The 13,703-nt window shown below is 49.8% G+C and overlaps 1 protein-coding gene across 1 annotated transcript in view; it reads left to right on the top strand.

The window, feature by feature from the left end:
• Positions 1 to 11,349, top strand: part of MNT (MAX network transcriptional repressor) — a 72,468-nt gene extending 61,119 nt beyond the window's left edge. The window contains exons 5-6 of the mRNA XM_056865044.1: positions 7,174 to 7,366; positions 10,579 to 11,349. Of these exons, the coding sequence (XP_056721022.1) occupies positions 7,174 to 7,366; positions 10,579 to 11,282 (897 nt within the window). The 3' untranslated portion in view covers positions 11,283 to 11,349. The remainder of the gene's footprint in view (positions 1 to 7,173; positions 7,367 to 10,578) is intronic.
• Positions 11,350 to 13,703: the final 2,354 nt, after the last annotated feature.

Genomic DNA, 13,703 nt, shown 5'->3' with positions numbered 1-13,703 from the left:
TACAGGCACTCACTCACACACAGCAATCTCAACTACTGCTCTCCAGCCACTGAGGAAAACAAAAACACAAACTTTAAAATAAAATTGGTTCTTTTAGGTTATCCGGGCTGTGTAACCGTGGTCTTGGTATTTTCTTTCCTGACTTTTCGCCCACAGCTGTGGCCGGCATCTTCAGAGGAGTAACACTGAAGGACAGTGTCTCTCAGTGTCAAGTGTGTAGGAAGAGTAATATATAGTCAGAAGAGGGTTGGGTTTGAGCTGAGTCATTGTCCTGCAAAGTATTAAAGGTAATGTGCAAATCATTGTCCTGTAAGAATCAAGATAATGTGCTAATGAGGGTGTGGTATGTTAATGTGGAACCATTGTATCCTGAAGTGATCTGTTAACATGTGGAATCCAAGGCTAATCCGCATGGCTATGGTGGACTGTAGTCTTTGTTAGTCTGGAGGTTTTCAGGACAGGAAGCCAAGCCTTATTCATTCTTAAATTCTCTTATTTTCTGTTAAAGTTGTGCTGATGTTTATGAATTTCAGTGGCTTCTCTGTGCAACCTGACAAAATAGTTGGTAGAATTGTCCAGTCTTTCAGTGTCTTGGAATAAGACCCTGTGTCCTATTTGGGTCAGTCCATGTTCAGCCAGTGCTGATTTCTCTGGTTGGCCAAGTCTGTAGTATCTTTCATGTTCTTTTATCCTTGTTTGTATGCTGAGTTGTGTGGTCCCGATGTAAACTTGTCCACAACTGCAAGGTATACGATATACTCCTGCAGAGGTGAGGGGGTCTCTTTTGTCTTTTGCTGATCGAGGCATCTGTTGTATTTTCTTGGTGGGTTTAAACACTGTTTGTGGGTTATGTTTTTTCAAAAGTTTCTCCATCCTATCAGTGACTCCTTTAATAAATGGCAATAATACCTTTCCTATGGGAGACTGTTTTTCCTGAGTTTTCTGGTTTTTGTTTTGTTTAATGGCCCTTCTGATTTCATTTATGGAATAGCCGTTTGCTAGCAGTGCGTGATTTAGATGATTAGTTTCTTCCTTGAGAAATTGTGGTTCACAGATCCGTCTTGCACAGTCCATTAATATTTTGATTATTCCTCTTTTCTGTCGGGGGTGGTGGTTGGAGTTTTTGTGTAAGTAGCGATCTGTGTGAGTTTAAAATAAAACTTTCACTGACATGTCTCTACGCTCCTCCTCTGTCTCTCTCCCAGCTGCTCAGGGCAGCCTCTGGCAAGCAGACCCTTTTTAAATACTGTCAGCCCCACCCCTCAGCAATCAACAGCGCAGCAATTACCTTCAGCCAGCTACAGCTGTCTCTAAGCTCCTCCTCTGTCTCTCTCTCAGCTGCTCAGAGTTGGGGCAGCTGACTTTTCATCAGTGGCATGAATGGGGAGGAGGCCCAGTTTAGCTCCTGCCCTTCTGGTCTGAAAGCACTTGTCCTAATTGAGGCAGCATGGGGGACTGTTTAGAGTGTTAGATTAGGATCTGTGAAACCCGGGTTCAACCTGCCTCCCGGCCATGGAAGCCTGCCAGGGGACCTTGGGCCAGCTATTCTCTCAGTTTCACAGGGATGATGTGGAGAGGATAAATGGAGGAGGAGAGAACAATGTTGTAAGCTGTGTGGGGTGCCCCATTGGGGATCAAAGCAGGGTATACGCATAGAATTATCATAAAGCATCTAAATCTCCAGCTGTTCCACTTCAGGCTGCAGATGGGGTCCTACTCATGTGACTTTATATTCCCTCATCTGCAAACTTTGTGTGCACACCAAAAACGTGATAATTTTCTCCTTGCAGGACTTTTGTTTCTACTGCTGCACCTTGCAGGGGTCACCATAAGTCATTTGTGCCTTGAGGGCACTTACCTACGTAGGTAGGGTTTTTGATTAGCATGCAGCAACATTTGCTTACCTGAACAGTCTGAATGGGTATAGCCCAGACACAGGCTGACTGTCTATGTGAGTAACTAGGTAGAAACATCCAAATGGTCCAGTCGTGCTTTATATCCATGCCAAAAGCACAACAAACACTTTGTTTTTTTGAAAAAAAAAGTGTCTCTTTGATGCATTGGTAAGGTTGCTGTAGTTAATTATGGTGGGGCTTTCAAATACACACACTCACACATACGTATGTACACACAAGTGGAGGACCTGCAGACTTGTGGGGGGGCATCTCATTTCCCTCCCACTATTCTCCTCTCTCCCTTCCCTGAAAACTCCATACCTTCTCCCCCTTTCCTGCTTCTTTCTCACCCACCAACCTATCTACCTTTATCTGCCCGCTGTCTTTAGCTTTCCCTCCTTCCCTCCCCCTGGCAGTCTCGACCTGGGAAAACTCAGCCCAGTTGCGCAGTGCTAGCTGCTGGTCCAGCCCAGTTGCATGGGGAGACCCGCAAGGACTTGTATGGGGCACCTCATTTCCCCATGTATCCCTTTCCCCACAATACTTATATACATGAATACATGAAGCTGCCTTATACTGAATCAGACCCTTGGTCCATCAAAGTCAGTATTGTCTACTCTGACTGGCAGCGGCTCTCCAGGGTCTCAGGCAGGGGTCTTTCACATCACCTCCTTGCCTGGTCCCTTTAACTGGAGATGCCGGGGATTGAACCTGGGACCTTCTGCATGCCAAGCAGATGCTCTACCACTGAGCCACGGCCCCTCCCTTTTTCCTTCTCCTGGTACCCCCGTATCCTCATCTTTCCCTGCTTCCTTCTCTCCTTCCCACTCACCCACCAACTTACCTTTTATCTGCCCCCCCATCTTCAACTATATTGATTACTTCATAGATACCCCACCTTTCTACAAAGTGGGGGTGCAAAACAGCTTACATCACTCATCTCTTCTCCATTTTATCTTTAAGCAAACCTGTGAGGCAGGTTTGGCGGAGAGAGAGTGACGGGCCTGGCTTGTGAATTTGGTTGGGTAACCTTTGAGTTTTATTATTTGTGAGAGGGAGGAGAAAGTCCTTTGTTTGTTTCTCAGCACTGAGCATAATTTTATAATTCCTGTATCAGATTCCCTGGGCATAATTTTTTGCCTCGGATGGAGGAGGAAACATGATGATCATCGATAAAAAACCCCTCCCCTTTCCGCTTTGTGCCTGGGGCTCAGCTTCCTTCTTTGTGCCACAGGTACCTGAGCACGTCTGCCCTGGCAGCCTGAATTGTTTTGCGCATCTCTGTTCTGTGTTTCTTTGTGAACTCAAGAAAACCCCTGTGGGATCAGATCAAAGGTCCATACAGTCCAGCATCCTGTTTCCAGCAGTGGGCAGACAGAGGCCTGTAGAATGCCCTGAGGAGGCTGGGCGTCAGAGGCGGCCTCCTGTCTGATTCCGACTGTGCTCCGTGCGCGTCAGGCGTTGTTTGGGTGTGTGCGTGCAGCTGCAAAAATGCTCGATGCTTCCTTTAACAAGGATCGGCCCATTGCTGGGCGGGGGGGGGGCGGGCAGTACGCATGCTTTGAATGCAGAGGGTAGAAGGGCCGGGCGGGGGGAGGCGCTGCTGAGAGTCCCTTTGGAGAACCTTTGAGGGCCTGAGATCGCCTGGAATTGCAGCTGATCTCCAGATGCCAGAACTCAGTTCCCCTGGAGGAAATGTCCCCATTGAGGTCCCTGCCCTCCCCAGGCTCCACCCCCAAATCTCCAGGAATTTCCCAACCCGGATTTCGCAACACTGGGGAAGGGATGAGACCAACTGAAATGGGAGCCTGGATTTAGGCTCCTCTTGCAAGTAGAAGACTAAATATCCTCAGGAAGAGAGCCTGGCAGGGAATCTTCCTCTGAGGCGTGAGGACAGTGTACCTTCCCCATCATCCCAGTGTGATCTAGGAAGAAGGAAACCCCAGAAGGAGTGGGCTGTTCTTTCCCTTATGACATCTCCCTGGGCATCATATTTGATATGGGGTGAGAGGTCTGGCCTTATTACCACCTCAGCCCACAAGGCTGGTATGACAAAGTAGGTGGTGTTCACATGGCTTCAGGCCAGGTGTTGGCACTGAGATTGCGTGGGGAATGGAAGAATAGGTTTGTTTATTAGTAGTACATTTTATCCCACCTTTTTTCAAGGAATGCTGTACATTGATCTCCCCCCCCCCCCATTTTACCCTCACAACAACCCTGGGAGGTAGGTTAGGCTGAGAGAATGTGACTGGGCCAAGGCTACCCATTAAGCTTCATGGCAGAGTAGGGGCTTGAACGGGTCTCACATAATATAGTTCTACACTTTGTCCCCTACATTAAGCTGACTCTCCTTTAAAAGGGGGGATGTCACAAACATCAGGAAAGGTGATCTTAGCCACTGTACCCCTGCTCTCTCACAGGTTGCTTTGTGACGCAGCTGAGAGCGGAAGGAGGAAGCTTACAGAAATCGATGCCATTTGCCAGGATGGGCTCTGTGCCCATTTTGGATGTGTGACCAGGCAGTGCCGTGCCTCTGGAGGTTGAACTTTCCAGGCGGTGCCTGTGCCTCTGAGAGACAGGCTTTTTCTTTCACTCTCTTTCTTCCTCCTGCCTATCAGTGAAGGTGCCCCCAAGCAGGGAAAGGCCCTCTCTCTCCTTCCCCTTTGTGCAAGATGTGGTGTTGGAAGCCACAGAAAGCAAGAGGCAGCCCTTGGTCCCAGGAGGAGGAGGGGCTGTGGTAGAGCCTGTGTGACCAGCCCCACTCCCCCCCCCCCGCAAGCCCCAGGGCCCCATGGGAACACATGACTCAGCAGAAGTGTACAGGCACCCTTTGACCCCGGGGTCACGAGGGACCCGGCTGGGTGAGGGTGGATCCTGGCACGTGATGAAAGCCTTGCCTCGTGCTTATTTTTTCCTCCTTGGCAGGAGGAGGGAAAGGAAAACAGAGCCAGGAGGGGCTGGAGAGGCTAGCATTCCTGTCTGGCATTCCTGCCTGGGTGCCCTGGCAGTTGCCATGCATAGGTTTTTCCTGGGCATGGATGGGTGCATAAACTTGGGAAGCCCACCCCTGTCTCTGTGTTATTGCGTGGAATCTCAAGGTGAACTAGCATGGTGCCCATGGAAGATCTTCTTGCCTGGAAATCTTCCTGCCCCTCTGACTGGAGAGCGGAGCGTTTGTTAGGCTGGCAGCCATGTCGAGCACCACTGCCCTCCTGGGTTGCCTTTGAGGGCATCCGCTTGCGCTGAAGGGGCTCCCCCAGATCCTTCCACTGGGTTACTCCACATGGTAGTTGCACTAAGCACAGCAAATACTGGGCAGCAGGTGTCTCAAGGCAGTGAGCCAAACTAGAATCTATGGGGAAAAGGCAGTTCTTTTTTTTTGTCCTAGTCTGAATTGATTTACAGTTAGAACCCCAACCCTCCACCCTGTTTGCAAAGAGTCCACCAGTCCATGGCAGGCTGCATTGGTGTCCCAGAGGTTGCATTCTGGTAGGCAGCAGTATTTTGACAGATTTGTGCAGAAGTTGTGTATGCGTGCACATACACGCAGGAACGGCAGCACACCAGACACAGTCAACACATCTGCATTTCCTTTGCTGTCAGACCCCACAACGCGAGGATTTACTCTCCATCTCCTAAGGTTGGAATTTCCAGTCAGCCGTGGAACATTACGGCCACCTTTCTCTTCCTCATCCCTTATGAGCGTCAGCCTGTGGGGTCTCTGCTCAGACCACAGCTGCAAGGGCACAGTGTGGCATCACAAGCCAGGGGAGGTCCGATCGGGTCCTTCTAGCTGCTAACCCAGTGGTCATTCCCTCCTTCCATCCCTTGAGCTGGGGCCCCACAGTGCCCAAAGGCATCCCAGTCTGTCCTTCTAGTTTTGCCTTTGGTTTGTGGATTCTCTTCCGAAATCCTTCACTTTTCTAAGAAAACCCAGAGTTTGTTTTGGTATTGGAAATGCACAATTGGAGTGTTGTTGTAGCCAAGAAAAATACCATGGTTTGAATCAAGGCAGAACGGCGCAGAGGGAGGTTGTGGCCCAGAGGCCGTCTCCAGGGAGCACAACAAGAGAACTGTCCCATAAGGCTGCATTTCTCCCCTCCTCCTCTCAGCTAATAATAGTATTGTCAGGATGACTTTTTCTTGTAAAATGCTTCCAAATTCCTCCCAGATCGGAGCTGAACCTGGAGTGAGCCTATGTCTGGACTTTACCATTCGAAACTACCATTTTAGACTCTTGCAAGTGAATGCACCCTCTTGCACCTGATTTGTCCGTGTCACAGGACGAAACGGTCCTTTTTGCCCATTTCGTGTTGTTGTGGTTGGGGGTGGTGGTACAAATTGGGATTTGTGTTGTCATTGTGGAAGGATGGAAAGCAGTGCTTCAATTATGTATGAAAAGTAATATTTATTTATTTATTGAATTTCTAAACCGCCCTTCCCAAACCAAGGCCAGGCTCAGGGCGAGTATAACAACACTAAAATCACTTTAGTCTGGAAATTTTGATGTGTTGGAATGTGATTGGTCAGTTGACCGTATTAATAGATTTGATTCGAACAGTAAAATCACAAATATATGCAAAACAATAAAACATCTAAAAGCATAAGAACAATCATGTAAATTATTAAAATTATTCAAGCAGATGGTGTACCAATTAAGATAGTACCTGCTGCAGAAGTAAAAATGCCAGAATCAAATCGTAGACCACCCCCTAACAAGAGTTGTAAAAGTAAGGGGGGAAGAGCCAGGAGGCCGGCATTGATCTCACCTGCAGCTGGCCTCAATGGTAGGCCTGGTGGAATAGCTCCATCTTACAGGCCCTGCAGAACTCTTTTCAAGTCCTACAGGGCCCTTATGTCACTAGGGAGAGCATTCCACCAGAGGACAGCTGCACATTCCTAGAGTCGGAGACCACCAACAAGTTATTACCAACAGAATGTGATGCCCTTCAGGGGGTGTACCAGGAGAGGTGGTCCTGAAGATGCAAGGGTCCCAGGCCGCGTAAGGCTTTAAAGGTCAAAACCAGCACTGTAAACATGATTCAGTACTCCAGCTGGAGCCAGTGCAGTTTGTCGGAGCACTGGCTGTATATGGTCTTGGAGCAAGGCCCCCATCCGGAGCCTCACCTCTGCATTCTGTACCAGCTGGAGCCTTCGGGTCAGTCTCCAGGGCAGCCCTACGTAGAGCAAGAGTCTCAGGGCAGCTCGTTGGAAGTGTGTGGAATGAGATTCTTTGTGTCCCCTCTTCTCATACCGGTCCTTTTTTTTGTCCTGCCAGACCTTGAAGCGCAAAGAGAAGGAATACGAGCACGAGATGGAGCGCCTGGCCCGAGAGAAGATCGCCACGCAGCAGCGGCTGGAGGAGCTGAAGCACGAGCTGAGCCAGTGGATGGACATCATGGAGATCGAGCGCATCATCCGGCAGACAGTCCAGCCGGAGGACGACCAAGCGTCCACCTCGACCGCTTCAGGTACTCTTGAACCCCCTTTGTGGGGGTGGCCTGAGTGCTCTGAGTAGTGCTTTTTCTCTTGTTCAGTGCAACCCTAAATGCGCAGTGCTTTTTAAGCACACAAAGCATTTATGCACAACAAGTGGTTTTGCATCAAACCACCCTCTTTTCCGAACCATAGTGTTGCCTCCTTGCAGGCTGGGTGGCGTTTTTATCTTGGGCCCTTAGGCCAGGATTGTACTCGCCATGGAAGAAGGTACTGAAGAGGGAAATGGGGCCGTACCTCTTCAGGATGCAGGGGAGAAATTACGCTGTTCATATCACCATCAGTATATCTAATTCTCAGTATGGCCAGATCTGTGGATACGTGAACATGAACAGGCAAGACTAATCTTTCTACAAACTCGAGAAATCCTCCAGGTTTGCAGAAAAAACTGCAATTTTAAAAAATGCACTGGGGAGGAGGTTAAAACCCTTAAAATAATAGAAACAGCACCTGCAGGTTTAAGAAACAAATGCCCTCAGTGGTCATTGCTAGGCAACCCTGCAGTGTCAGGAGCCTTCAATTCTTGGTTTCTGTAAGCAAAGGCAGTCTCCAAGACTGATCCAGCCTTGCCGCAGAACTTGCATGACTCACCCAGCACTGGCTGCCTGGTGTTGTTCCACCACAACCTCCCCAAGAAAGCGAGTATGGTGTAGTGGTTAGGGTTTCAGATTAGGATCTCTGAGACCCAGGATCACATCACCACTCTGCTGTGGAAGCTCTCTTTGAGCCAGTCTTGTTCTCTTAGTCTAACTTACCTCACACAGTTGTTCTGAGGAGAAAATGGAGGAGAATGAAGTAAGCTGCTTTACATCGCCATTGAGAGGAAAGGCAGGCATGGATGAAATCAATAAATAATGAATATAGCTGAAGATGGGAGGGACACATAAAAGGTAGGTTGGTTGGTGGAAAGAAGGGTTGAGGAAATGGGGGTTGTCAGGAGGAGAGAAAGAGGGAATAGTGTGTAGAAGGGGACGTAGGGGGGAATGAGGCTCCCCTCTGCAAGTTCTTGTGGTCCCCTACCATGCGCCTGGGTGTGGCTAGATGGCTGGCACCAAGCAATTAGGCTGTAGTTTCCCTCAGTAGAGATTGCCAGGGGGAGGGAAGTGGGGAAAGCCGAAGACAGGGGAGCAGATGTAGGTTGGCTGGTGGGTGGGAAGAGAAGGAAAGGGGGAGGGGCTAGGCACAACAAAAGAGGAGGCGGAAGTGTGATGTTGCCCACAAGTCCTTGCCGGCCCCCTACTTGTTTTTCTTGTAATTACCTGGAAGTATGAAGGTAGCACAATGCGTGAAGGGCTCAGCTGGAGCAGTTGTTCCCTGATGTGCTAGTTTTATTGTGTAAAGTGCCATCAAGTCGCAGCCGACTTATGGCGACCCCTTTTTTGGGGTTTTCATGGCAAGAGACTAACAGAGGTGGTTTGCCAGTGCCTTCCTCTGCACAGCAACCCTGGTATTCCTTGGTAGTCTCCCATCCAAATACTAACCAGAGCCGACTCTGCTTAGCTTCTGAGATCTGACGAGATCAGGCTAGCCTAGGCTAGTTTTATTACTCCAAGGGATTTCTGCATGGGGAAACGTTAAAATGCTGTGCCACCTTCCATGCCTACAGTCTGAAGTGGTGAATACCATTTTTCCACATTGTTTTGTTGCCTGTGTGTCAGGATGAATATTTTTGGACAAGAGAATCTGAATATCTGGAGCTCTCCCCACTCTCCTGTGGGGTGGTGCTGCATCTCAGTGGTAGAGATCTCTTGTGTGCACAAATGGTCCCAGGTTCAGTCCCCAGCACCTCTAGCTAAAACTGTCTTGGGATGAGAAAGACCCAAGACCCTGGAAATCCGCTGCTGGCATGAGTTGATAGTCTTCATCTGGAGAGACTGAAGGTCTGACTTGGTTTCAGGCAGCTTCATATGTTCAGATCTGCCCTTTTCTCAGGCTATTTCTTCTGCTCCCATCTGCTGTGACTCAGATTTCTGAGAAGGCAGTTGGGCTCCAAACCCCATTAGTTTTAATTATTTGGGTTTTGAAAATACTGGGTGTGTCTTAGTATGTGTGAAGTTGCTGCAGAACAATTTCAAGCTTATCCATTCAACTCTGAGGACTAGAAAACTTGCTTTTCAGAAAAATTGAGCTTTAAACAATGAAGCTAGATGTCAAAATATTACAATTTTATCTGTGCAACTAAACCTTAGGAGGTAGGGCACAGTTATCCCACTTCACAGACTCGAGAGCTAAGATTGAGAAACTAATGCTGGCCTGACTCACTGGGTGTTTTGGGGCCCACGTTCAGAGGGTGGTGGCTAAACTCATTTATATTTTTAGTACTTTTTATCCAAGCCTTCCTCTACAACAATCCTCTGAGGTTGCTTAGGCTGCGGGAGAGAGATTGCTCCAAGGCCAACCAGTGACTTTCATGGCAAGCTGGGATTTGAAATCTGGTCTCCACAGATCTAGCCTGACGTTCTGACCAGTGTAGCCCTGCTTGGCATTAAATGGAACCTCCGTGCCCAGCGTGCCCCTGAGCCACGGATGGGGGGCTGGGCAGGGGAGAGGAAAGGATTCCCTTGATACACGGCTCTCCTGTAGGCCCCCCCCCCCCAGACTTTTAACTGATGGGGTTTCATTATTTTAAACTGATTTTATGGCCTACTTCTGGCATGAGAACAGTTCTTTGATGATTATTTTGACCTGCTGAATGTTGTTGTTTTATGCCCTGGTTTGTTTTCAGTGAGTTATTCCAAATATTATGCTGTTTTCATGATTTTATGGTATTGTTTTTCTGTGCCTCAAGCAGTCTCTGGTGCATTTTCTAAATGAATAAATTACATAAACGTCCAGTTTGGGGAGTCTTGCTGGAGCTTCTGTGAGAAGCAGGATGCTGCACTTGGCAGAATTTGGGTCTGATCCACGGGGCCTTTTTTTGGCTCTTTTTGGTCCCCTGCATGCAGAAAGCCAGCATATTTTGGACAAGCGCCTAGCCTTGTCTCTGGCATGCTGGTTTTCTGTGTGTGTGGTGTTTTTTTTAATGAGGATGCCTCCCATCGTGTGTGAGAAGCCTCACTTGGTGCTGCAGCCCAGACAACAGCTTGCAGGGAGGAGACGTGATTGGAGGTGTCTGTTGGTGAAATCTCTGTTCCACTGACCTGCTCCTTCTTTGTCCCTCCTCTTCCCGTTCTTTCCCTTCCCCCAGAGGGCGAAGACAACATAGATGAGGACATGGAAGACGACCGGCTGGTGAATTCGTTGCCGAAGCTCACCCATTGCCAGCACCCTGAGCTCTTGAAGCCTCTGCCTCCGAACGCCGCTTCCTACCACCCGTCGGTGCTGCCTCTCCCCCAGAAGCACACCCCGCCCCACACGCAGCCCCCCCTCCAGCCTCAAGCACTGGTCCAGCCCCAGGCCATCGTCCCCGCACAGACTCACCTGGTGGCCGCATCCACGGTGCAATCGACTGTTATTGCGCACACGGCCACCACCCACGCCTCCGTCATCCAGACTGTCAACCACGTCATTCAGGGCCCCCAGCCCAAGCACATTGCTCATATTGCACCGTCCACCTCCAGCCCAGTCCAGCTGCCCACCACGGCTCAGCCCATCGGCCACATCACTGTGCACCCGGCCACCCTCAACCACGTGGCCCACCTGGGCCAGCAGCTCCCCATTTACCCACAGCCTGTGGCGGTCAGCCAGCCCGTGGTCAGCCACATCGCTCACACCATCTCTCACCAGCAAGTGAACGGAACCACCAGCCTCGGCCAGCCGGCGGTCGTGGCCAAACCTGCCCTAGGAACCCAAGTGGTCCATCACCAACAGTTGGTTGGGCAGACGGTCTTGAACCCGGTAACTATGGTCACCATGCCTTCTTTCCCCGTAAGCACGTTGAAGCTGGCCTGAGAGAGTGACGTGGAGCGCCCACCGAAACTCCGTACATTCCAAGTGCGTCCCTGTTCCAGAGGAAGAGAAGAGAACCACAGCGAGTGCAGGAACTCTGCCGTGAGAATCGTGTGAAGGATGGGATGGGATGGGGCACCGGCAAAATTTTAAAAATACCCCCCCTCACTTCCCCCCCTTTCCATTTCTTTAAGCAACCCGGCAACTGAGAAATCGGGTCAGCTCTGCACTTGAAACCCAACCCCCCCAATCAGAGAAAACGTTTAATGGTCCTTCATAGTGATTATTAATCCCCCCTTTTTACATGTAATCAAGAAGATACGACATAATAACGTTCTTAAGACTTTTAAAAAAAATTTCCACCTCCCCCACCTTTTTTTTGATGTGTCACCTTCTTTGTAGAATTTTTTTAATAAAATGGCTGATCTCTTTATTGAGACTTTGCATAGAGTAAGAAAAAAAGAAAATCATAGAAGAATATAAATATATATAAATATATATATATTTATATATATATCTACCTGCCTATAGCTACATATATATATAAATATAATTATCAATGAAGGCCATTGATACGGGCAGATTCTTTGCAGGAATATTAGACACCTTTCCTTTGGATTAAGAAGACAGAGCATCCTTTTGAAATCTGAATCTTCAAAGACAGATGGTTTGGCGGACCAGGGTAAAACCATATTTAAAAAAACAGGAGCATAACATGTTACGGTATTTCCTTTCAGTATATTTGCATTTCAGTAAACCATCTATAATCACTGTGACTTGTTATGGCATTTTAAAGAAATCCTCTGTCTAATAAAAGGAGAAAAAAAGAGTTGTACCTTAACTGGGCTTTTTCCTCTTAATTTTATAATCATTCAGGTTTGTTGCTTTTGACAATTTGCTCTTGTTCCTTCCAGCTTTTAAATGTTGATTTAATCTATGATTTTGGACGATTCGTTTCCCAGGTTCTCACCACTCCAACTGGGTTGCAGGTGCTGATCGGCCGTTCTTTGTGTAAGAAATAACAGGGGCTCCTGTTGTATTTTGGAGTGAATGGGGAAAGACCATTTCTCAAATGCAGATGTATGCAGATTTAACTGTTTGATCAACTGAAACCCATGAATTGACTTATTTTCTTAATTGTGCAATAACCCTCATATCCACATACTGGTATCTGTACATACTAGCGTGGTATAGTGGTTAGAGTACCCCACCAGGATCTGGGAGACATAGGTTTGAATCCCCGCTCTGCCTAAAACGTTGTTGGGTGATGCTGGGCCAGTTACACTGCTTCATCCCAGTCTACTCCACAGCAGTGGTGTTTGTAAGGATGTCCCGGGACGAGCCCCTCCCCGCGCAGCCCGGGACGTAAACCACCCCACCAGACCATGCAGGGGGGGTGCCACTCACCATTGGAGGGAGGGAAGATGAGAGCGGGGTGGCCAGCCCTGCCGGCGGCCGGCGTGGCGACCGCGCTTCAGCCCTGTTTTTTTCCTTCAGGGCCTCCAGGGGATGACGCCAGCAAGCACCCAGCCGCGGCGCCGGCCGCGGCAGAGACTGCGCGCGCTCCTGCACCCCGCCCCGCTCAACAGCTGAGCCGCGGACGAGCGCGGGCGGGGCAAATGAGGGCGGGCCGGCCAGCTACCTCAGAGGCAGCCAGGTGACCCGGCTGGAGCCCTTATTTGAGAAGGTCGGGGGCGGGGCTAAGGGAGGAAGGGGCGGGACCTCTCTGGCCTGGAGGGGATATAAGGCCAGAGAGGAGCCTTGGCCGGAGAGGAGTAGCAGCAGCACTAGGTGGTAGGAGCCGTGCTGGCTCAGAGCAACCTGGCTGCATCCGAGGGGGAGGCAAGCTCCGATTCCCCCTCGGACTGGTCTGAGGCCGAGGAGGCTCCTCCGGCCAGGTCCTCCTCCAAGGCAGAGACCCCGGGGGCGACGGCGGCGCCAGGGAGGCGTGACAGCGTGGTGGAGAATGCGGGCAGGGGGGCAGACATAGCCAAGCCCCCACCCCGCCTGCCGACAGCCCCTGGCTGGCGCCCGCCTCACCCGATTATCCGGGCCCCGTGTTGACTTTGGCGGCTGGAAGTGCAGTAGAATCCACAATGGAACCAGCAGAACCAGCCCCAGGAACCTCAGGAGATTTCTCCCAATTCGGTCGTTGGCTAACAGAACATCACGGACGCATGATGCAGGATCTCCTACAACGCCAACAGGAGGCGCAACAACGATTGGTCAGAGAAATGATGCAACAACATCAGGAGTCCCAAGCTGTGCTGTTCCGTGAAATGCGCCAAGCCCTGGAAACCAGTCGAGGGGCCATCCCGGCCACAGGTACCGATGCGGCGAGCGGGGCAACTAAGGTACCTTTCATGCAGTTGACAAAGCTAGGGCCCGAGGATGACATTGATGGATACCTTGAGGCCTTCGAGC

The sequence above is a fragment of the Euleptes europaea genome, chromosome 19 (assembly GCF_029931775.1).
Source record: "Euleptes europaea isolate rEulEur1 chromosome 19, rEulEur1.hap1, whole genome shotgun sequence".
Classification (NCBI taxonomy): domain Eukaryota; kingdom Metazoa; phylum Chordata; class Lepidosauria; order Squamata; family Sphaerodactylidae; genus Euleptes; species Euleptes europaea.
Note: the sequence above shows the minus strand (reverse complement) of the source record. Positions and strands in the feature narration are given on the sequence as shown.